Here is a 23,598-nt window from a genome sequence, read left to right as displayed (position 1 = left end):
GGGTCCTCGTGGGCGGGGCTGCCTCGCCCACAGCCCGCCTCCTTGCCTCCGGATTGGTCAGAAATTGCCCTGCCTGCTTCGGTTGGGCTATACGTGAAGCCGTGCTTCTTTGCCAATCATGATTGGTCCCTATGGGCATGTGACCAGCTGTCGCTTTGCCAACGTTGATTGGTCCAAGCAGGGCACGTGTCCCCGCGGTTTTTTAACCCATCTTGATTGGTCCAAGTGGGCCACGTGCCCCGCGGTCCCTTTGCCTGTAGTGATTGGTTCCTGTGGTGCACGTGGTGCACGTGGCCCGAGGGCCCAGCGTCCTCTGCGCGTTGCCCGGGTTTCAGCTCGCCGCCGGAGAGCCGGACAGTGAGGTGGTGCTGTGGGTCCGGGCTACAGTTCAGCTGGCTGCGCTGAGGCCCAGGACCGTGGGCATAGGCGTCCCCAGCTGGAGGCAGCTCCGACGCCGGCCAAGCCTCAGGCGGCAGGGGTGCGGGCCGCTGCCAGGATGGCGTGCGAGGTCCCTCGAAGCCCGGCCTGGCTCCCGTGGACCCTCTGCGCCGCGCTTTCTTGCCCTTTCCCACACAGAGGCGGGCAGCAGCTCCCGGGGCTGCCTGGGGGCGCACAGGGAGGGCGCAGGCCTCGCCAACCGCCGCCGCCTCCGTGGTCCGCCTCTCTGCAAGCAGACGGCAGGACGGGCGCCTTCTTCCGGAAGCTGGGAACTGAGGGAAGTCCTCCGAGCGCCCGGTGCCGGGAGATTCGCCGTGCCTGCGGTCACCCGGAGCGGGCCCGTGGTGCTGGCGCTTTCCAGCTGCCTGTGGTGGCGAGCCCGAGGCGGGGGAGGGCGAGGCCAGGAGGCGACAGAGCCCGGTGTGTGCCCAGGGCGGCCTGCTTGGCCGCTGGTGAGGGGATTCAGGAAGTGTCTCTCTCCTCACTGGTGCCACCCGCCGCCTGCCCCTGGGGCTGGCTCTCGTTTCTGCCTGGGGCAGGACCTGACAGGTGCGAAGCTCTGGACGGAGGAGGTGCCTGGTTTCCTGGAGGTGGCAGGGCCGCAGGCGGTTATGCCAAGAGGCGCAGATAGGTGGATGGGCCTAGGGGAACCTTCCAAGGACTTTTCCAGACCAGGGGACCAGAAGACGGGCGTGGGTTGGGGAGGCGGGGCTCAGGAGGAGTCCCTAGAGGCTCAGGGGGAGGTCTCCGTCGTTGCCAGGTACCTGAGGGGTCGCAAAGAGTTGGACACGACTGAGCAAGTGAACTGAACTGAGGACCAGACGGCAGCTTCTCTGGCGTGCAGGGTGGCTGGCTGCCTCTGCGGTGGGCCCTGAGGCCCAAGAAGAAGGAGGGGCTGCCTCTGTAGACACTGCCTTTGCCCGGGCAACAGCTTGAGATAGGCAAAGCTCGTGTCTTCCTCGTGGAAGGGGCTGCAGATCGTCAAGTCCCTTAATAAGCCCATCTGAGGCGGTCTGAAGTGTTACCAAAGAAGACGGGGAGGGGTGACCGTGTGATCAGGGTGCTTCTACTCTCAACCAGGTGGTCCATGCCGTGCAAAGATAGGGGAAGAACACCTTCCAGGTTCAGCAGGTACGGAGGAAGCCCTAAGGTGGGAGTGTGGTGGGAAGCAAGGTGAGCAGGAAGGGACCACTGGGAGAGATGCGGGGTCCAGTCACTCGGCCACTGTAGGCAGAGCTGGGATTGGTGTGGCCGTTTCTGTGTGGCCTCCGTGAGTACACCGGGGCCCGCGCTCTGTGCTAGATCCTGTCTTAAGGCCTCCCTTTCTCCCACCATGAAGAGCCATGCTCTCTACGCTCCATTCTCCTGGTTGCTGCCGGAAAAAGCCGGTCACAGGCGCCTGTTGGGAGAGGGAGAGCTGGGCTTTCCTGGTGTGCTGGTGGGGTGCTAAAGGTTTCAGGCCCTGCAGTTTTCCCAAGGCCTTGATGTCTTTATCAGGGCCTTTGTAGTCACATTTATAAACTCTTGTTGGAAAATGGAGCCTTTATTTTTAGCTTGCCCAGATGGCAGGCGCCAAGGCCGCGGGGAGGCAGCTGCTGCTCCCTGCCTTTGGTTTCTGTGAAGCTTCAAAGTGGTGGGGCCTGTTTGACTCCTTTTCAGACTCATTGTGTGGCTTCTTGACTCCTTATCTCATCTTTCGTTCAGCTGGCTTTCTTCTCTGCCACTGAGGAGGTTGTGAGGGGGAGGGAGGGACTGCCCCAGTTCTCACTGCAGAAGGGGGCTGCAGAGGGTGGAAGACACTCTGTCGTGGGGGTCAGATGCTGGTCAGCCAGGAACCTGCAGTTGCAAGCTGCAGAAGGTGGCGTGGACTGACGGGGGCCGCAGAAGAGCACACTGGGAAGAGCTGTGGTAGCTCAGGCCAGGGGCAGGAGAGTTTCACGGGAGGATGGCCGGGCCGCTTCCTGGGTAGGACTCAGTCTCCAGCTGCTGGACTCCACTGGACATGGCCTCTGATTTCTCTGAGCTTCCGTCTCCTGCTGGGTAAAGGAGATAACCAGCTTTGCGATACTCATCTTATGCGATTCTGGTGGAAATTAAGCCAGGTGTTACCCATCTCTAAGCCAGGGGTCATTTTACGAATATCATGTCTGTGAAAACCTGGGATCCTGAGGTCCAGGCTTCCCTGATTCTAGCCGAGGGAATGAGGGAGCCAGATTCCCTTTGAGTTAAATGTCCCTTTTTCATGACCCCAAGCGATTCAGCTGGGAGGAGCCCCCACTTCGCCCAGCTTTGTGAGCCGCTGGCCCTTCACAGGCATTTGGAGGGGAGCAGAGTGATGTGTCCTTGTCGTCAGGGGTGGCTCCTGGCACCAGCAGTGCTCCTTGGGTTCTTTCCTACAGCTGGCCTTGGCTGAGGAAGCTCGAGCGCACCTCCTGTGCTCACTGTGCACCTTGATGAGACTTAGTCTCCTCATCTGTGGAATGGGGCTGTTTGTTCCCATCTCAGCGCTGTGAGACACTCGGTGTGTGCAGTGCTCTGAGTGGTCCCTGGCACAGAGAGATTGACGGTAGTTTCCAGGTGGCTGCGCTACACTCCCTCTCAGGATCGTGCCTGGAGATCACTGATTTCTGCCTTGTGCTGTGGTCTGTTTCCCGGAGCTTCCAGGACTGTGTTCCCCTCCTGCTCTCTTGAGTTGTGGGGTTTGAAGAACACACTGAATTCTGTTTAAGCCCCTTGGCATGGAAGACTCTGAGTGGGTGGTGGCAGGAGGACTTGAGGTGTCGGGGCATCGGGACAGGTTGCAAACTGCCAGGTACAGGTGAGTGGTCAGATGTCCCTGCTCTGTCTTGCAGACCTGGCCGTTTCCAGGGCTCCATCTCACATAGGGCCTGCCTGCCTGCCCTGCCTAGCGGCCGTGGTCACTGGCTCGCCCCCTCTTTGTGCAGGAGTCCAAGAACACCTCCAGCAGAGGCCACAGTGGTGTGTGCAGTATCGCCGCCTAAGAAACCTGGCCGCCATCCCCGACCACCCCCTTCAGAGTCTCAGATGTGGGCTACATCTGTGGATTGAGATGAAAAATCTGCGTATCTGGTGGGCCTTGGCCTGGTAATAGCACCGCTGATGATCTTATCAGGTGAAAAAGCCCAGACACGGGGCAGAAGAACCCAGAGACGTGCTGTGGACCTAGCACGCGGCACCTGCCTTGCCTCTGGGAGGGTCTGGCCGGCTTGCCGAGGGTCCCTGAAGATGAGGCTGCTGCTGCTCTGACCTGGTGGAAGCGCCCTGCGGACTTCCACTCATGCTGGGATTAATCTAGTTCCAGGCAGGGCGGTGGTTCCTGACACGCTTTGTACACCTCAGACCCATCTTCCAAGATGACTGAGGCTGTGCGGGGGAGCTTAACATTTTAACTGAGGAAGTGGAGACCATGGCCTTGAGAATAGTCTGATGACTTCTCACAGTTTTAAAAAAACAGACTGTGTGTTGGTTGCCATGCCTGTAGCTTACAAAAAATTCTGTGTTCTTACAGAACTTACAAAAAGTTCTGTGATGAGTGGCTTCAGTCATTAAAAACAAGCATTTTTATTTTTAACAAAATGTGGAGATGATGGAGGTGCTGCTGACTGGATAAGCATTACCAACAAGGACCACTGGGGGGCGACACGACACGGGGAAATAGGTCTCACAGATGTCGTTTTCTTTTCCTTGCAAATTCTCAACCATGTTTTTGTATTTTTAACTAAATGAAAATACTGAAAATAGTATAGCAGAGAGCACTTTTAATGGAAAATTAATTGATAACACAGTCTTATTTCAATTTTCTGTTTATTTTTAACTTAAATGACTGTGTATATTCCACAGTCTTACGATGAGAAAGGCTCTAGAGTCATGTCCAGGTCTTCTCAACATTTCATTTCTTGAGTCGTTTTTTCGCTTTTCTTTGTGCATTGATAGGGGCTTCTCAGTTCAGAAACCAAGGCACTAGAACTATTTTATCAGCTACATTAATACATTGAAGGTGTATTTACCCTCTCATTAAATATACAGCATTTGAATACAATATGGTTTTATGCAGATCAGGTTCAAAACACCCAAGGCACACACTTTACTTTTTTTCCTCTTTTTTGTTTCTGTATTTATTTGAAGGCTCATAGTAAAATTTCAGAATTTCTATAAACAAAGAGTTCCAGAGAAGCAATGGACAATGATTGTTGTAATTTTAAACATAATGCGGTAAAGACTGAACTGCAGAAACATGTTACAGGAACAGGAAAGAAACAAAAGCACTGGTACAGCGTGGGTTAAAAACAAGTGATCGGATCCGCTGAAGTCTGAGAAGCCGGTCTGGAATCGCCCATCTGCCCACAAGCCGGGGCAGGCCCATCTGCACGCGGCTGCCTGGGCACGTGGCGGCCGTGGAACTGAAACCTTGTTGCGTGTGTACACGGATCGCTACAAATACACAAGACGTCCCAGTTTACTGGTTATTAAAATGCCTCAGGTAAAGTACAAATAAACGGAAAAAGTCTTCCAGTATCTATTTTTTCCTTAACAAGACAGACGGATACATTTATCTGGAAGAAGCCATTGGACAGTGGGGCTGGGGGGCGGTGAAGATCTGAGAGGAACCACTGGATGGTGTAGCAGGTGGACCTCGGGGAGCGTAAACTACAGAAGATTCACCGAGGCTGAGAATTTGGCATTGACATAGAAATGGTGGCTGCTGTTCAAGGGGAGAATGTGCCAGAGCAGAAGAAACTGCTCCAGAACTAAAGACCTTGAGTTTTCACTGATGAGACCTAAGAAGAGGTTCAATATTTAAAATATGCTTCCCTACAGTGGAAGGAATAGCCCATGTCTTCTTGGCTGAGTTCTCTGACGGAAGACACGTTCTCTTGCCCCAAGCCTTAGTGCACACTTGTTCATAAAAATCTGGTTGGCTCTGCGTCAGCCAGAGAGGCTGCCCAGCCTGCGTGCCCGGCAGCAAGGAGACAGCCAGCTGTGGGTGTGCGCGATCCTCTGCTCTGAGGAGCAAGGTCTGCACCTGGCTCTCCCGCCATGCCCTTCTGCATCCATCTCAGACAGGAGAGCCGGGCCTCGGCTCCCTCACAGCAGTGTTCACAGACGTCCGTGGTGCTGCTCTCGTGGTTCTAAAATAATGCTCGTTTCCACCTGTACAGTGAGAAAACTTGCAGGAGATGGAACCAAGGCAGAGGAGCTCACTGAAAGGATTTTCACTCTTTGGGCAGATATTATCTGGTCAGTTTCATAGAGGTCAAGTGGCTGGATTGTAAGCTTGGCAACTTTTTAATTCAGGAAGGTCTCACTGTTTGCAATCAGAACCACAACCTTAGTGCAATAGTATATTTATTTTTTCTTTTTACAGTAATTTTGGTTGCCATACAAGAGATGTTAAGAATTGGGAGAAAGTGCAAATTACAGGAGCTTGTTTTTATGTTTTTAATAAGGTCTAAAAAGAATAAAAGCACAAAAGTAACAGAAACATAGATAATGCGAACACATGTTACACAAACTATAGTGTGAAACATACTAGTTTCTAAAAAAACAAAAATTTTGTTAATGGGAAAAACCAGTATTTGTGGTCCACACAGTCATTGCCCGATCACCCTGGGTAATGCTTGCTTGTTAAATAACTCGAAAAAAATCACCATTTTATTAACTAAAGTATCACAAATGATTCACTTTGTGATATGTAAAGTTCAGCAAATCAACAGTCACGTTGAGTCATTTTTATATTATGGATTAACTTAAAATGTGCAGACACCCTGGAGAAGGTATCTTGGCAGGTATACATAATTTACATCTTGAGCAATTTTGGTTTTGTATACACAATATTACAGAAACTAGGCATGTAAATGCAATTTATTTAAATTACAGTATATAACAAAAGTGGATCTTTTTAAAACCTGGAATAAGTATTAACATAATCTTTATATGAGCAGTTTCACATCTGTTTCACCGTTGAAGAGGGGCGTGGGGTAGGGCCTGGTCCTGACGTGTTTCAAGGGGGAGAACAGTGGGCGGTGGGTCAAATGAGGAACTATTGCTTTCTGTAGCAAAACCGGTGGAGAGAGCTAGAGACCGATTCATCTTGGCAAGTGTTTTGTTGATCAGTGCAGGTTCTGATGGGTCCTGTTACTTCTCTATAGTGAGAGTGTGAACCACCAACGCGGTCAGCTTTGCTTGCTTCTGGTCAGTTGCATGTGACTCGGAAGTCTCTCTAAGGGAGTAGCAGCCGAGCCTCACCTCCTGGCTGCCCACATCCAGCCAACCCCAACGCCCCACGCTGCCGTTGGGTACCATCTGCCCGAGGCTCCTTTCACTCTCATCCTGTCTAGCGTGTTGCCTGGCACTGAGCAGAGAGGTGAGACCGGCAAAGGAGAAACGAGCCGTGGTGGGGCGCTGTGCTTACTGGGTTTCGCAACATCACCAGAGGGAAGACAGATAAGGGCCAAGTCACCATCTTATGCTTTCCGAACTGTCAGCAGCCTTAGCAGGCCACCCGTAGTATCTTGGCTTGAAACTTCTCTGGGATTATATTCATCTCATGATGGAAAAATCGAAAGTACATGGAAGTAAAACACCTTAATATTAAATTGACTTCATTCAAATACCAAGATTGACCTGCAACAGGTTTTGGAACAGAAGGCCCCAAACTCAATTTCCAATTCAGGGACATGGGGCTGGAAAAACTGTGTGTGTGGTGACTGTGTGTTTTTGCAGAAAACTGCTGCATCATGAATTACAACCACTTTTGAAGAAATAATTGTCCTTCGACGTTGAAGTTCTAGCAAAGATAGAAAATATAGCACAGCTCTGCTGGTTCCGATGCATCCAATAAGGTTGATTTAAAAAGGTCGTACTTTTATAATTATTCCACAGAAATAGTAGTATTAAATCACAAAAGTTTGTTTTTCTTTAACTTTCTAGCACTGAAGTGGCACAAAGGCTGCCTAGTAGACCAGCCACTTTTTTTTCCTTAAAATATTGTGCTTATAAACTATCTGTACAACTATTTAAACTTGCAGTAAAGAAAGATTTTAAATTGCTAAATTTTATGTGTTCATTCTAGAGCTGTTCCAGACCTAATCAGACACTTGATTGTGAGCATAAAGAAAAAAAGGAAAAAAAAATTATGTTTTTATAATTAGAGATGGGCTAGGCTAGTTCTGAAATCATAATAAAAGCCAAAAACTTGACATTCTTCCATATGTGGGAGGACGTGCTGACTCCTGACTGGGTGTTCTGTGACTTGGGTGCCGGTTGCGACCTCCCGTGGAAATCAGAGGTGCTGTCGCAAGGAAGGGGGCTCTGGGGGAATGGGGGGTGCAAGGCCCAGGAGAGCCTTGCCCACGCCCAGACTGCCGCCCACGAGCCCTCCCTGCTTGGCCCTTCCTTCATCTCTCTGCACCCTCGCCCTGGGTCCTGTCTGTGTGCCACGCCCACTGGGTTTTCTGAAAACCTGTTGTACTATTAAGACAAGCTGGTGGGATTCCTGGACACTCAGAGGAAAAGGGGGAAGGCCCCTCAGTACCGTCTTCCCTGGCCTCAGAGGACAAAAGGGCTGTCTCAGCAGTGATGCTTGCCCTCGGTGGGGCTCAGAGCTGGGAGGGGCCGGGCCCACCCCCCACCCCCCAGCATCCAGCAGCAGCCATGCGCACCACGGACCTTGTGTCGTCCTGCGTGTCAGAGTGGATGCTCACCTGCTCCGAGGTCTGCAGAATTCAACACACCTTTCAATTTAAAGAATGCTGAAAGGCAGAGAAGCCCCTTCCCACGCTCCTGGACAGCCGCTCCTGGCTGACAGCTGCTTCCACCCAGGGACACACTGGCCCTGGAGCCGCGCGCGGGCAGCCGGGCCTCCCTCCGCCCTGGAATCGTGACTTTGTGCTTCGACTAACTCCACGTGACATCTGTTTGGCCACTTTGGAATTATGCTAATAGACTTGCAGAAAGAAGGAAAGCTAAGCAAAGCTGGGCACGATCCCATTCAGAACAACCCATCACTGCCAAGAGCCTCAACAGGCCAGAGAAGCACGCGTGCACATCAGAGGGGCGGGAAAGGATCCTCAGAAAAGGGGAGACGCTTCTCCACCTTCCAGAAAGGGCACCGGGTATGCACGTCTGTGGGCATCTCGCTGGGAGCCACGTCCAGGAAAGAAAAGGAGCGCGTGAGCACCGCGTGCCCTCGAGAGGCCGCAGATGGAGGAGGGCCCTGGCGCCAGGCCGGGGCCGCCGGGCGCGCAGGGAGGCCGCGGGAGGTATGTGTCTAGAGTGCGGGGGCGCCCGCCTGCTGGAGCATGGCGCCCGCGCGGGCCAGGCGCAGCGAGGTCGCCGGCACGCAGGAGGCAGGCTGCGCACGCGTCCCTCTCCACCTCGGAAGGACCCCTCCCCGGTCCCTTCTTTGACAGAAACAGCCCAAAGGAGCCCACACAGAGAGCCGGGGCCTTCGGCTCAGCCACGCCACGGACACACACGCTTCTCTGGGTCCCCAGGAGACCAGCCCGCGGAGCGGGGTTGGCGCTCACCATCCAAACATCTCCGTGCAAGCCCATCTCTATTTATAACAAGGAGTCTGTGGCGGCGAGGAGCAGCCACCCTTATCTGTCCAGCAGCTGTTTGAGAGCCCTTTCTATGTTCATTCTGTGCCCGACTCGAGTCACGCCCAGATCTATGAGGTCTTCTTTCTGGAGGTTTGGGAGGTGGCTGCCGTCGATCTCATTGTCCATGAAGGCCTCTTTATGTTCACCCAGGTTTAGACTTTCCAGCCAGTCTGCCACGTCGGGTTTAGTCCACAGGTGGACAGGCTTAGTTGTAAAAGGCTTATTGGAGATTGGCTGTTGCAGGATGGAGGGGGACGGCGACCTGCTGCGTCCCACTGGGTTCAAGCCAAACAGGTCCCCGGGCGGGGGCTGGCTCGGAAGGCTGAAGACATCCGAGAGGGTGGGTGAGGGGGCCGCAGTGGCGGCAGGCAGGGGGGCGGGCAGGACCTCTTTGTTCAGCTCTGTTGGTGAGACCACAGGGCTGGGGGCGCGTCTGGGTCCTGAGTTCCTGCTCTCGTAGTCCGGGGGCCGGCTCTGCAGGGTGATGGGCTGGGAGGTCCCAGGGCGGACGGTGAAGGTGACTGTCGTGCTCCGTGTACCTGAGACGGTGCTTATGACCTCGGGGCCTCTGAAACGGCAGCAACAGAGAAAACCGTTACAAGTCTGACCACAAAGCAGACGAGGACCTGGTCTCTGGGGAGAGAGACGGAGACACCTAAACCACAGCAGGGCGTCTGAGGGCCAGCGTGCCGGCAGAGAGCGGACGCCTTGCCAGGCCAGGGGCGGGTGGGCACAGAGGGGCGGGGGTGGCCAGTCCCGCTACGTCACCACGCCACCTGAGGAGTGGCGTCTTTTGCCTCCATTTCAGCAGGAAGGTGCGGCACCCATTAGGAGACCTTTCCTCATCACCTGTCAGCCCTAAGGCTTTCTGGCTTCACGGGACAAGGGCAGGGAAGGGCGCCTAGCAGGCCGGCCGCTGCACAGTGGGACCCGCCACAGCTCCCCGGGGCGGTTGTGGGCGCTGCCCTGTCCGATGAAAGGGTCGGGGTCGGGGCCGTCTGGCTGTGCCCTGTTGTGTCGCTGTGTGGCTGGCTGTTCTCTCTGCCCTGCATGTGGGTGTGTGTGTGTGTGTGAGTGAGGCGGCCAGTGGGTCACAGGGTGCCTCTCAGCCTCCTGGCCCTTCCCCACTGGGTGCTGCGTCAAGCATGGCACCTGCACGTGGCCTGAAGGCGGGGCCTGTGCCGGACTCGGGCTTTGACCCTGTCCTGGGGAGAAGCATTTCCGTGGCCCAGGCGACGCCTGCAGCCGGGACGCCCATCCGCCCCCAGGCCTTCACGTGCGGTTCCCTGGAGGGCCAGGGGCTGCGGGGCTGGATGCTGCACACAGGAGACCCTGCCGAGAGCCTCCATGGGCCTCGGTTACCGGCTGCACTGGTGTCCTGGGTGCCAGCAGGGCAGGGTGGCCCCAGGAGGCCTCTAAGGATGACGCCCCTGCCACTCAGAATGAAAAAATGGGAGCCCTGCTGGTCCAGGGCGTCACAGGCAGGGAGCGGGAGACCCCCCGGCCCCCCGCCCCCGGACCGCAGTCATGGGGAGAGGTGTGCTGTGCACACGGCAAGGATTTAAGAAACCTGCAGATTCTGGGGCCTGGGTTGGACCGGAAGATGCACTGCAGTCCCCACTGAGGGGGCCTGTCTCCCCTCTGCTGGGGGAAGCTCACTGGAACCACTGACATGGCAGCCAGGCAGCTGGAGGGACATCCGAGCAGGGGTGGAGCAGCTCCACCCAGAGGGACCTTCCGGGGACAGAGGGCCTTCTGTGCAGTGGGTGAGCATCTCACAGGAGCACGCTGCCTCCTGCGCCTGCGGCCCTGCCTGGGCCCACCTGCCGGGGCCGTCCTGCCTGGAGGTGGCCTTGCTCGCTGGCTTTGTAAAGTGCTGCTGCTGCTGCTAAGTCACTTCAGTCGTGTCCGACTCTGTGCGACCCCACAGACGGCAGCCCACCAGGCTCCCCCGTCCCTGGGATTCTCCAGGCAAGAACACTGGAGTGGGTTGCCACTGCCTTCTCCAGGAGGCACGTGAATCCCCTGGTGAGAGCAGCTCGTTAGACCCAGGCTGCATTTACCCGTGGGTCTCTCTGAGCCAGAGGGTTGGCATTAGCACCACCCTCCCTTGGGGAACACCCCAGCCACTCCCAGGTAGCTGGGATGCTCTTTAGAAAGAGGGCTCTGCAGGCAGCCGCGCGCGTCGTCAGAAGCAGACCCACGGCTGGGCAGTGAGAGCAGGGGACAGCACAGCACGCCAGAGAGAAGGGGGCTCTGCACGCGGCACTTACGTCTGTTCAGCACGACCCTCTTCTGCTACCACCCGTCACGGGAGCAGATGGAAACGACAAGAGGGAATGGGTTGAGACAACACTGCAAAATTAATGACAATTAAAAAAAAAAAGCAGCTTCTCTCGATGGATGAGATGAAAGCGAAGGCCCGGACACTAGGCCCTCTCTGGCCGCAGAGCGGGGCGGGCAGTGTGCAGCTGCCTGGAGGACAACGTCAGAGGGGCCTGACTCTGCGTGTTCAGCGGGGGAAGCTCACACATCTGCCCTGTGAGACCAGGAGGGTGCTGAGAGGGGGATGTCAGCCTCCCCGTGTGGGCCCGGGAGCTGGCTCCCTGCTGGTACCCAGACCCGGGCTCCCGGCTGCCCTCTGTCTTCCGCAGCCTGGGAGGCAGCGATCCGCACGCCTGTTCAGGGAGGCCGTGCTTTGTGTCAAGTCCGCACTGAGGGTTGAGAGGCTGGCCGCTAATAAAGGGGGCGTCAGACTCGGCTCTGTGCTTGCGGCCTGCCCACGGCCCTGTGGGGCGTCGCTACGGAAAAGAGGAACCAGAGCGTTCGCGGTGCTGCATGCAGGTTGCCCGGGGCTGGTCCATCCTGCCCTCCTCCTCAGTGGCTTGATTTACTCTCAGTTAATCAGACGGGTATTATTCACTGGATCTCCTGCTTGCGGAGACCGTTTCGTTGCTAAGCAACCACTGGGTTCCCGGGTGGAACACACAAGAATCTGTTGCCCCGATTTAGAAACAGAGACACACACGCTCGCGCACACACGCCCTCTCTTGGATTATTACTCTCTATCCTGCCTCTTCAGTCCAATCCATATGGAAACATGAGAATTAAAACAGAAATCAGGAGTTAATGACATGCTCGGAGACGCGCTGTTATTTCATCAGTCAGCACAGGTTGGCTGGGGAAGGGGAAGCCAGTGCTCAGGGGCCTTTCCATCGTGTTTACAGATGCGGTCCGGCCCCTGGACAGTGGCTGGCTGTGGGCCAGAGGCTGCCCAGCGAGGCGGCCTCGGAGTCCTGAGCCCTCTCCGCACAGCCTCCCCCCAGCATGCCCCGCCAGACCCCTGCGTCCTGTGTGCGTCCCCTTGAGCTTGTCGGATGAATCCCTGTCGTGCGTGTAAACGGCGCTTATTTCCAAACTGGTCTAAGTTCTGTCTTTATTAACATTTCTAAAGGTTGGGTGCTAAAAAGATCGGGAAGGTGGCCACGAGGGCCCTGGCAGGTCTGCGTCCTGGGCCTGGCCCGCGTGGGGGTCCTCCTGAAAACTGAGGAGTGAACTGGGGTGGGGCATGGATGTGGGCAGCTGGCGGCCCAGGTCAGGGAGTCACGCGACTTGGCCAGGCCGGCAGACGGAGCCGGACGTGGGGGCCGCGAGGCTGCCTTGAGTTCAGCGGCCCCTCCGACACACCTGTGCAGGTCGAGAAGGGGCCCGGTCTTCAGGGGGCAGTGGCCAACCCCCGACACACGTTGGCTGAGGAGTCCTGGCATCCAGGCTGGATTGCGGATGGCACTTGAAGGATAAGATGCTGCAGCCGGACCAGAAGAGCCTCTCTGCATGCCGTGTGCGAGGAGGCGCGGCGGCTCGCGTTCACCTAATTACCCACAGCTTCAGTCACTGACACTCCCTTAACATTTCAATTGCTGCTGTGAAATGATAAAACCTCCGTGACGGCACCAAGGTGATGAAAGTGCCATTAAGCGGCTTCCATTATCGAGTCGGTTCCGAAGTCTGTGCTCTGGGACCAGCTGGGCAGAGATAATTTTTTAACAACCCAAATTGATTTATTTTGAAACCAAGAGGCTCTCAGGATGATACTACCGAGAGCCCAGTGAGGAGCCGGAGGCGCCGGCCGGGCCAGGCAGTGGGTGTGGGTGCTCAGGGCGGGCACCCCTGGGAACTGGGCAGTGCTGCCCCAACAGGCAGCCTGAACCCCACCTCCCTTGGGGGGCCTGGAGCTCCATCGGTGCCTGCGGGAGGTGAAGGCCTGTCCCAGGCTCTTCCGGAGGACCCAGAAGAGTGAGGGGGTCCAGAGGGACTCCTGGATGGAAGCCAGCAGGGTCCCCTGCAAGCATCCACTCACGGCTCTGGTCCTCCTCCCAAAGGCCAGAGAACGAAAGCCAAACCCACATTGACCTTCCGCTCCTGTGGGAGTGCAGACAAAGCAGAGCTGTCTTGCTTTAAAACAATGCTGGTCTCCTGGCTCAAGCCCCTCTGTTTAAGGTCAAAGTGCATGTGTCAGACTCCCATCTGCCTGGGGTCTTCAGAGGGACTGCATGTGGATCTGCTCCCGGGTTTCCCTGCGTCACTGTGACCCACCGACCAAACAGCTGCTGGGTCAGCTTCACGAGACAAAAAGGCAGGTTGTGCCAAGCCTTTGTTCAAGTCCTCGAGGGCTGCCGCCATTCAGACACAGCCCTTCCCCTTGGCACGCGAGATGCTCGGAGATCCTCCACGCAGCCCCTCCCTCTCCGCTGGCCGGTTTCTTCCGGGTGGAGGACGCCTTACGGCCCCCCAGCTTCGTGCTCGCTGGTCCCAGCGCCTGGATGCTCTGCTCCCGGGTTTTTGCCCGGCTGTATCTCAGGTGGTTCAAATGCCACTTCCTTGAGGAGGGTCACCTCCACCCTGCCCGTGGTCATGACCCGTTAGGACATCTTCATCCCTTTGTATTTGGTGCCGTGCGCTTTGGGTTTGTCTTGTTATTTCATATCCGCTCCCCCTTGAGAATGTAGCTCTTCAAAGTGGCAGAGACTTCGGCTGTCTCCTTGTTCAGCGAGGAATTCTGGGGCCTGGCATGGTGCTTGGCACACGGGGTGATCAGCTCCCGAGGGCCCAGGGCGCCTTGACTATGGACCTGCAGAGAGCCCCTCGGGAGGTCACGGGGATGGGCTGTGGCTCCGGGGCCAAAGGTGAGTGTCCCTCTGGCTTCTCAGCTCTGTGACTTGGAGGAACTCATCCTGCGCCCTGAAGTGAGGGGCGTGCGCCCGTGGGTCTGGAGTACCAAAGGGCTCTGAGAACGGGCCGCTGGGGTGGGGAGGTTGTCCTTGGGGTGTCGGCGCCTCTCTGGGCGCCCTGGGTCGTCCCCCGGGTGTGGGCTGGCACTGAGCCGGAGGGTGGCCGACTCCCCCAGAGGTGGCACTGGCCTGAGCAGAGCTCTGCTTCGATCTCGGTGGACGCTGTGTCCAGAGACGAGATCCTTCCTGGGGAACTCAGCCCGGGTGGCCAGGGGAGCCCCGTCTGCCTCCCTCCAGGGTGAGGGGGTGCTTCCAGATGAGGCCTGGGGAGAAGCTGCGGCTGCGCGGGAGGTAAGGGCGGCGGGCCCGTCCTCGTCGTCGTCCTGCCCGTGCGCCTGCAGTCCAGACGGTGGCAGAACCCACGTCGTCCCTGATTTCTGGGGACTCGTCACAGCTGCAGAGACTCACTCAGGGCTCAGGTTCGTCTTGAACCCCAGTGAGCAGGGCCTGGGTGCTCAGCATCTTCTCCCCGACCTGGACCTGGGCTGCAGCACCGCGGAGTGGAGGAGGAACCACGGGCCAAAGCAAGGCAAGTCCGCCCCTGGTCTCCACCCTCGCAGGGGACCGGCGCTCGTGGGGTAGCTCTGGGGCGGTCAGACCGTTTCCATGGAAATGCGCGTGCACCTGTTCATCCATCCTTTGAAAGAGCGTGGCGGGTTTTCAGTTTTCCCTAGCAAGCTCATTTCTTTTCCCTCACTGGGAATTCCCTTCATCTAATTTGGTGCCTTGTTTTGCCCAGGGCCGTGCACAGCTCTTAACTGTTAGATGCACTTTAAGTAGGGATGAGACATCCAGGCAGATGCGCCCTGGCTGGGAAGGTCCTGGGCTTTGGTGCCTGGCTGGCTGAAGCCCAGGCCTCTCAGTTTCTTGGTCCCACTCAGTGAGCAGTGAGCAGGGAGGAAGGGGCCACTGCCCTGGGAGCGGGGGGCAGCATGTGGAGACGCCTGGGGACCGCCCTGCAGGTTCTCAGTCATCAGATATGCACGGAAGACCTCCGGGCATCAACTGGACTCAAGGGGCTCCGGAGGCCTCAGAAGAGCCCCTCCCTGGTGAGCTCGGCCCTGCGGGTGTTAAGCTGGGTGACCCTCCTTCTAGGCTGATCCACCCAGGACAGCGGAGAAGTGGAACCCTGAGGCAGCTCCCCAGGCTGAAGGTCTGCTACTGTGCCTTCCAGCTGAGGGCTCAAGGCCAAGGGCTCCGCCCTCTGACCCCGGTTCTCCTGTCTGCACCCCGGGGAAGGTATTCAGGCCCCGCCTCTGGGCCCGTGCTGCCCAGGGTCCTGCATCTGGGAGTGCGTAGATGTCAGTGACCGCTTGTGCCGTGTGGGCACCAGGTTATAAATAATAGAAAAGACCGTGGGGTTGATCACAGGCAGGGCCTGAACCCTTCAAGTCTGTCAGGACTCTACCAGCCGACCTCTGCTTTGAGTCCCCTCCCACCCAGGCAAGCCCAAGGGATGCCTGCCGCTGAGACCCCTCTGCCATGAGCCCCGAGCAGCTCACCCAGCCAGGAGAGGGGCGGGGGAGGCCAACAGTCTGGATGCCACTGAGAGAGGCCCCGGCCTCCGGGGGCAGTGTCCTGCAGAGCACGCCGCCTCCCACACTGCCCAGAGAAGACGCCTTCTACGTCTTCCGTACCGCGGACGTCACTGCGACGGAAGCGCCGGTCAGAAGCCCTCGGCCTGGCCCGGCTCTGCCTGCCGCTGCCTGTGCCCGTGGACAGGCTGCCCGTCTCCCGGTGTCTCCATCGTCCCTTCCAAGAAATGAGTGTCACTGCCACCTGCTCCCCAGCAGCTGTTAGAAACATTATTCACCCACATCCAAGGCTTTTGTCAAAGGTGAAAGACAGAAAGCATCTTGATTGTTGTATTTTCACGTAACCTAGCAGCTAAAGACCAGCGCTGTTCCACGACATTTCCTGGTGCTTCTCAAGTGTGTAAGACTCAAGTGTGTGCCTCTCAAGACGTGTGTGTGTCCACGTGTCTCCCAGAAGTGGGGACCCTGTAAGGACTCTGAATGCCAGTTAACAATGAGGCCCCTGAAAACAGTGCTGGTTGGCGTGTGTCTCTCTGTGGATGCTGGCTTGTCAGCGCTCTGAGGACCAGCCGTGTGACCTGCTGGACCCACGTCGAAAGAGAGCTGCAAAGTCACGGCTCTGGGGACCCCAGCCTCCTGCGGGATTGCTGATGGATGGACCTGGGTGTTCGAGTCAAACGCCTTGCCCAGCAGGCGTGTGAAGAGTGACCTCGTCAGTTGCAACAGTGAAACACGGGAGTAAAGACCAGCCGGAGGATAGGAGAACGCCGCCTGGGGGACCCGGGAAGTGGTGTGTTTTGGGCGAGGGCCACAGAGCACAGACAATGAGGGCGGGAGGCGCGGGCTCGAGTTGGGGCCTGGCAGAGCCCCGGGGCTTGGGTCTGGGACCAGCTCCCTGTGTGGGTCCCCCGTTCCAAGGAGGCAGGACCTCACGCTCTGCCAGACACTGTGGGCGCCCACGTGGGCACGACTGCATGCTCCTCTGCCATGACGCGTGCCCTGCTCCGGTGGGCTCTGGGGTCTTCACTCGGGGCACCAGGTCCAGAACCAGCCCCTCCCCAGCCTCAGACCACGAGGGAGGGGAGCAGAGCCCCTGACACACCCTCGATCGCACGCTGCCCACCGGCTGCCCACATGCCCCCTGGATGGCACACCCCTTCCCCTGAAACCTCCTGGGGGGGTTCCAGAATGGCCCTTCGGGGTTCTGGCAGATCTGGAGGACGTGGGAGGAGAGAGCAGGGCTCCTCCTTGGAAGCCACGGCGGGGACGGCTTGTGTGGCCGGGTCTCATGGCCTGTCTCTGTGTAGGGGGGCCGCGGCACTGAGTCCAGGCCGGGAGAAAGGAGGCCGACGTGGCCGGCTCCGGGCGCGCCCTCCTGGCGTCTGCTTCGGGAGTGCTGCTGTTCCCCTGGGCACTTCCTGGTCAGCGCTGGACGAGAAATGCCCGTTGAGGGCACTTACCTGGGGGCGAGGCCGGCGGGCTTGGTTCCTGGCGTTGGGTCCAGTCCTTCCCCCGGCTTTGCAGATTTCTCTCGGTTCATTTGCTGCAGGATTGAGTTTAACTCACTAATCACGTTCGCCTTTGGGCCTGAGAGAATCGGGCTTTTGACCTCGGAGACGTCCCCCCACAGCCTGGAGGTCCTTGGCTGGATGACCTTCGTGGGGCCGGGCTGGGCCCCGCCAGGCGGCGGCGGAGGTGCAGGCGGGGGGACCACGAAGCTGTCCACGTCCTCCTCCAGCAGCGCGTCGTGGTAGAGGGTGTTGCCTTTGTGGATTATGGGCTTCATTTTTGGCTTGGGAGGTACTGGGGGTTTGTCAACCATGAAGGCTTGCCCGTCTGCATAGACTGTGCAGGTGTCCGCGTTCTCCCCGCCCTCGGAGGACAGGGTGGAGATGCTGGACACCGTGGAGATGGTGCTGGTCGTCTCGAGGTGGTGGTCGCTGCTGCCCCGGCTGTCCACCTCCTCGATCCCGGAGTCCGTGACGGCGTCAAAGCTTTCGGGGGGCGGCAGGAATGAGGCGGGCAGACAGTTTGAGAGACCAGCCGGCTTCTTACTGTCTGCGGAGTTGGTTGGCTGGCTGGAGTTCAAGGAAGGGGACTGGGAGGTGTCGTTTTTTTTCTGCTTGACCAGGTCTGAGAGAGCGGGGACAGAAGCAACCCGGTCATCGGGGATATCAAAACTATTGGCAAATTCCAGGGGAGGAGGCAATGGCTCTGTGAAAATAAAATCCTCGTCCAGGTCCACGGATGCCAGAGGCGGGGGAGGGATGCGGAACGGCAGGATCACCGCCTCCTCCACGGAGCCCGCCGCCACGATGGTCCTGCCGGGCGCGGTGGCGGCGGCGGCCGTGGGCTCGGGGCCTGCGGGGGTCGGGAAAGCACCTTCGGTTTCGGGGGCGCCTTCGGGCGCCTCGGATGGCAGATGGTCTGGCTGCGTTTCCGGGTCGGCTTTCTCGTCCTCTTCCTGCAGGAAGTCCTCCGGCCTGGCCGCGTCCACCGTGTGGACCATCAGCAGCCCGGCGGACTTCTGCTGGGAGGCGTCCACGATGCTGACGAGCACGCCCTTCTTGTCGTCCCTGCGCTCCTTGCCCGGGTCCGTCTCGTACTTGTTCTCCGTCTCCTGCCTCCGCAGGGGCCCCCGCCCGCTCTGCCTGCCGACCGGAGGGAAGCCCGCTTCCCCGCTGGGCCGCATTTTGGTGTCGATGTAGAGGGGCTTGTTGAGGTCGGCCTTGGGGGCCTCCCCTTTGGGGCCCTGCTGGGACTCCTTCAGGGCCCGGTCCCTTGCTGACAGCGCCAGGGCCAGCGGCGAGCTGGGGTCCAGCAGCCGCCCCGTGAGCGGGTGCACGTAGTTCTCGGGGCCGGCGATGTTGATGCTCCGGGGGGTCGCCGCGGGGCTGCCCTCCGGCACCTTGGCTTGGCCCGGGGCGTTTGGCAGCCTGCCAGCCTCACCCTGAGCTCCGGCCTCGCCCGCACCCACAAAGTGGTTCTCAGGCTCCTGGGGCGCCGGTGACGACAGCGGCTCCGCGCCGTCCTCCTCGCCAAAGCCACCCTCCTCGGGGAACTTGGAGGGGCGCGCCCGGGGGGCGGGCGGCCCGAGGCCCACGTCCTCGTCCCCCAGGTCCGTGGACAGGAAGGCTGGGGAGTTCCTCCGGGCCTCCAGCCGCTTCTCGCGGTCGCGGACAGCCCCGGCGATGGCGGCGGCGAAGGGGCTGCTGACGGTCAGGCTGTCGTCCGGCCGCAGCTGGCCAGGCTGCTCCGAGGCCTGCGGGTCGGTCTCCACACTGCTGCCCTGGCTGCTCTTGCCGCTGCTGCTGGTGGAGGGCTCCTTGACGATGATGGTGGGGATGGGGATGGAGCACGTCTTCTCGGGGCTGTCCTCCACGTTGGACTGTTTCACCAGCATGCCCTTCCGCCGGGCGGGCTTGGCTGGCACGTACACGGCCTTGCTGGCGATCTTCCCCACCTCGGAGTACGGGTTTTCGGGCATCTGGCCCCTCTTGCCGCGGAAGTTGGCCTGGGGGCCGGCGCCGCGACTGTAGAGGTCCTCGGAGTCCAGGGAGTAGCGGTCAACCTCCCGCCTGTGGTAGAGCCCCTTCTCCCGCACGATGGTGGCCACCGTGTCGGAGCGAGTGGCCGGGGACACCTTGGCGGCGGGGTTCTGGTTGAACGCGGGCTTGATTGTCCCGTAGACTCGTGGAGTTGGAGACTTGGGGCAGTTGTAGGCGGTGGGGGAGGGTGGCGGTGGAGACGGGGGCACTGACTGCGGCGGGGGCGGGATGTCCTCGGAGGTGTCCGGCATGGACAGGCTTCTGGTGAACTTGAGCATTGGCGGGGCCAGAAACTGCCGCTCCTCCTCCGTTATCCCTACAAGCAGAAGACAGGTTTAAATTCACATCACGTTGAGGACAGACAGCCCCGAGATGCTCTGAGGGTGGTGTGACACGCTAAGTCTCCTCCAAACTCACGAGGAATCACGATGCACACTTGTTCACGGAACACAGCACACAAGCCACAATGTCAAGAGGTTATGTGGCCCATTCCGAGCCAGACACAGGACAGGGACCGGGAGGCCCAGAGTGCGCGCTGCTGAGTCCTGTCTGCGGGCTGTCCTGTCTGTCTCCCCGGGGCTGTCTGCAACTTGGGAGAAGCGGCTGGAGGCCAGGAGGAACGCCCCAGCCTTCCTGTCCACGGACCTGGGGGACGAGGATGTGGGCATGGGGGCTGCCTGCCCCCCGGGCACGACCCTCCAAGTTCCCCAGGGCAGCGGTGTGACCCAGGGCGGTGAGGGTGTCCCACTCCTTGGGACTGCATGTATGTGTGTGCGTGTGTGTGTGTGGGTGGGGGGGGGGATGGGGCAGCTGGGATCAGGGGGCTTCTATTCCTTCAGACCTGGCCAGGGTGCCCAGGGAGGCGTTCTGGGGTCTGGGACTGAGGCTGTGAAGCTGCCCACTGGAAGCGAGAGGAAAGGGCACACCAGCTGCTACACCGGCTGAGGGAGGCGGAAGGGGCCTCGGTCCCCAGGGCGGCCTCGTCCGCTCGACAGCGGCGCATTTTGTTGCCTGACTTATCTGGGCCCCCCAAGGGTCCTGGAGTTCCTGGGCCCCAAGTAGGATGGCTGGTCAGCCCTGACCTTCTAACCAGGACCCCAGGAGTAGTATCCGAGCGAACACAGCTCCTCTGGGTCCTGAGACCCTCTGGGCTGGGCTGATAGACCTGGCGGTTCACCACGGTCCCCACTCATCACGGTCCGACTGCACAACTGGGGGTCCGTCATGAGGTCCCCACTCACGGCTGGGCCGAATGAAGCCTGTGGGGCTGGGTGAGAGGGTCCTGGGGACCCGCGGGGGAGACGGCCGTGTTGGGGCCCAGAGCTCCGGGGTGCCCTTTAGGTGGGCTTCCAGGTTCTTTCTGAGAGTTCAAATTATAAAAAACATCACCAGGACGCACTCTGGACCTGGGAAGCGGGAGGCAGACGCGGAGAGACAGGTACGCGGATCACGATGGGGGGCCATGCAGGGTTTTCAAAGCGGTAACGGAATGGAGAACTTCAATCAAAGAAGCTCCCGGGGCAGACTCCAGTAGCGTATCCCAAAGGAAACTTCTGCCCGATAAGGGTATTCCAAATCTCACACGGCTCTTGGGAGGGCATCCCAGCAGGCAGGGACACGGCCCGTGGCCCCGTGTGCCTCCAAGGAGTGATTTACGAATACGCCTTATGGAGGGAACCATTACATTCACATTACAGACTCCGAACTGTCAGGTCCACTCACCTGATAGAAAGATTCTGCTGTCTGACAGGAGGAAATCGATTGTTATTGACCAGTTCGAGAGCTGGGGCAGGAGGTGGCGTGCGCGCCGCCCTGCGGGGCCCCGAGGTCCTCGGGGCGGGGGCTTTGAGGACCCGCAGACGCCACCTCCGCCGTCCCTCATCACTCAGGTCCTGCCTGCCACGGCCCCTCTCGAACTAGCCACAGCGCCGCTGGCCGCGGCCCCGTGCTGGACACGCCCAGTGTCTGCAGGTGGCCGGAGGGCCTCTGGCATTCACGTGGCAGAGGCAGGGCTGGGCTCAGGGGGTCGAGTTGACCTCGATTGGAACCGAGTCGGTAGGAAGCAAGTGACGTCAACAAGATGGCATCAGTGCCCTCCCCCCACAGTACCGTCCCCCCACGGAGCGAGACACCGGCCCGGCCACCCCAAGCAGTGTGTCCACTGAACGCACCCCAGAACGCGGCCGTGGCCATTCGAGGAGGTATGGGCCCACCCTGCCGGTCACTCACCACGCAGGGCAGGGGTGAGGGGATCCCAGAACCTCGCCTGCCCACCGCCACACCCCGTCTGGACTGTGGACCCTCCCCCTGCTGCTATCATCATGGACACTTGGCTTGTGAGGTCGGAGGTCATCTTGGATTTGGACTCCAGAGGGCAGGGAAGTTTCACAGGGTCAGGGGCTCCCCGGGGTGAGACTGGGGGCCTGCCCTCCAGTGGGCAGGCGTGGGGTCACCGAGGGGCCCCGCCGAGGGCCCAGGGCCACCTCTGTGGGTGCGGCCACGCTGCTTACCTATTGACTTCTGCCTTCGCATCGTACCTCGAGGGAGGCCCAGGAACGGGCCCTTTGGGCTCCCGGGGACAGTGGGCGTCATCACGGCAATGCCCTGGCGTTCGTACACGGACTGCAAACCGGAGAGCCGAGTGAGACATAGCGGACCAGCCCCCACTGTGCCCTGGCCTTGGAGCCCTGCCACCTGGCTTCCCCCAGCTGTCCTGGGAGCACCTGAGCATCCAGGACCCAGAAGGGGGCCCTCCTTGCCCTCAAAACCCTGGTGGCCCCTGCTCGATGGAGCCAAGGTCTGCCTGACGTCTCTCTGCAAGAGAAGGGCCAGGACGCATGTCCTGGAGGAAACAGCATCCGGCGCTGGGCACTGGACCCTGGCCACGTCCGCCTCCGAGGGCAGCAGACGGCAGTGGCCGCGGTGGGGGACCCCCGGAGTGCGGTGCGGAGCGAGCGAGCGTGTGGGACCCGTGGAGGCCCTGCCCTTCTCCCCTGGCCTGGGAGGAGCCTGGCACGCCCCTCCTTTGCACCGGGAGCAGATCCCCTGGCCGGCCCCCACCCCGCCTGCCGCTTCTGGATTGCAAAGCCGAGGTTGCTGGCCGGCCCCCACCCGGAGGCATTGGAGGGCGACTCAGGGCACAGATGGATTAGAGCCCCAAGGACACCTGGGCGCGAGCTCTAAGGGGTCTGCTCCTCTGAGACCCCGCCTCACCGGGCTCTGGGCTCCGCCCGGCCGGTCCTGCTCTCTTGCGGTGCTGGGCTTGGAGTCTCTGGGACAGGGTGGGTGTGGGGCTACCACGAAGGGTAGTCGCCCCCAGAGGGCCTGAGATGGGGGGGCAGCATGAACATCCTGTTACCGTTAATGTGTATTACAGGAAACCAGCACACCAAATTAACGACACTCACGGTGTCACTGAGAAAGGTGAAAGAAAGCGCACCTGTCCGTCGCTCAGCCGTGTCCGACTGTCTGCGACCCCATGGACTGTAGCCCGCCAGGCTCCTCTGTCCATGGGATTCTCCAGGCAAGAATACTGGAGTGGGTTGCCATGCCCTCCTCCAGGGAATTTTCCCAACCCAGAGATCGAACACAGGTCTCTGGCATTGCAGGCAGATTCTTTGCCATCTGAGTGTGCCGGTTCGCCATTATTAAGAAAAGGCAAGATTAAACAGAGTGAGTCAGTCTGAAGCGGAGTCAGAGAAAATACTTCAGTGTCATGGACAGCGCTGAGCTCTGGCCACAGGCTCGAAGCTGGGAGTGCAGAGAGCCATGTCTGGGACCTGAGAGAAGCAGCCTGCTGGGCTCGGCTGGCGGCCAGTGGTCTCCGCCACTTCCCAGGCAGGACGTGGCCCCTGGGACTCAAGGGGGCCTGAGACCTCGGAGACGCAGGATCCCTGGTGTGTGCTAGGACTCAGCTTGCCACGAGGGTGGGCTGGGCTTCTTTCACCTGGAGGCTTGCTTTGCTCCAGGTGTCCTGTGGGAAGACCCTCAGTGCCAAGGGAGCGGGTCCACGGTGAGTGGTCAGTCCTCTGCTGCCGGTCTCCCCTGGACTGGGGTGCCCGCCTGGTGCGCTCAGATCAGGGCTCCGGGTGTGGAGGCCAGGGAGGGTGATCCGGCACCTCGCGGATCCCACACCCACACCCACCCGCAGCCCCTCCCCGGC

The 23,598-nt window shown here is 59.3% G+C and overlaps 1 protein-coding gene and 1 long non-coding RNA gene across 3 annotated transcripts in view; one reads left to right on the top strand and one right to left on the bottom strand.

The window, feature by feature from the left end:
- The first annotated feature begins 3,102 nt into the window (after positions 1–3,102).
- LOC113886364 lies at positions 3,103–4,974 on the top strand. Its single transcript, XR_003509420.1, has 2 exons — positions 3,103–3,256; positions 3,384–4,974. It is a non-coding gene; the product is annotated as an uncharacterized LOC113886364 (long non-coding RNA).
- Positions 4,975–5,787: 813 nt separating this feature from the next.
- The window catches only part of SHANK2 (SH3 and multiple ankyrin repeat domains 2), a 510,411-nt gene continuing 492,600 nt past the window's right edge, over positions 5,788–23,598 (bottom strand). For both annotated transcript variants that reach the window (XM_027532522.1, XM_027532523.1), the window contains 4 exons: positions 21,947–22,058; positions 21,159–21,179; positions 17,349–19,752; positions 5,788–9,630 (listed from right to left, as the gene is read on the bottom strand). In XM_027532522.1, coding sequence (XP_027388323.1) covers positions 9,060–9,630; positions 17,349–19,752; positions 21,159–21,179; positions 21,947–22,058 — 3,108 coding nt within the window. In that variant the 3' untranslated portion in view covers positions 5,788–9,059. The remainder of the gene's footprint in view (positions 9,631–17,348; positions 19,753–21,158; positions 21,180–21,946; positions 22,059–23,598) is intronic.

This window comes from Bos indicus x Bos taurus, chromosome 29 (assembly GCF_003369695.1).
Source record: "Bos indicus x Bos taurus breed Angus x Brahman F1 hybrid chromosome 29, Bos_hybrid_MaternalHap_v2.0, whole genome shotgun sequence".
Classification (NCBI taxonomy): domain Eukaryota; kingdom Metazoa; phylum Chordata; class Mammalia; order Artiodactyla; family Bovidae; genus Bos; species Bos indicus x Bos taurus.
This window is presented reverse-complemented; position numbering and strand designations above follow the sequence as displayed.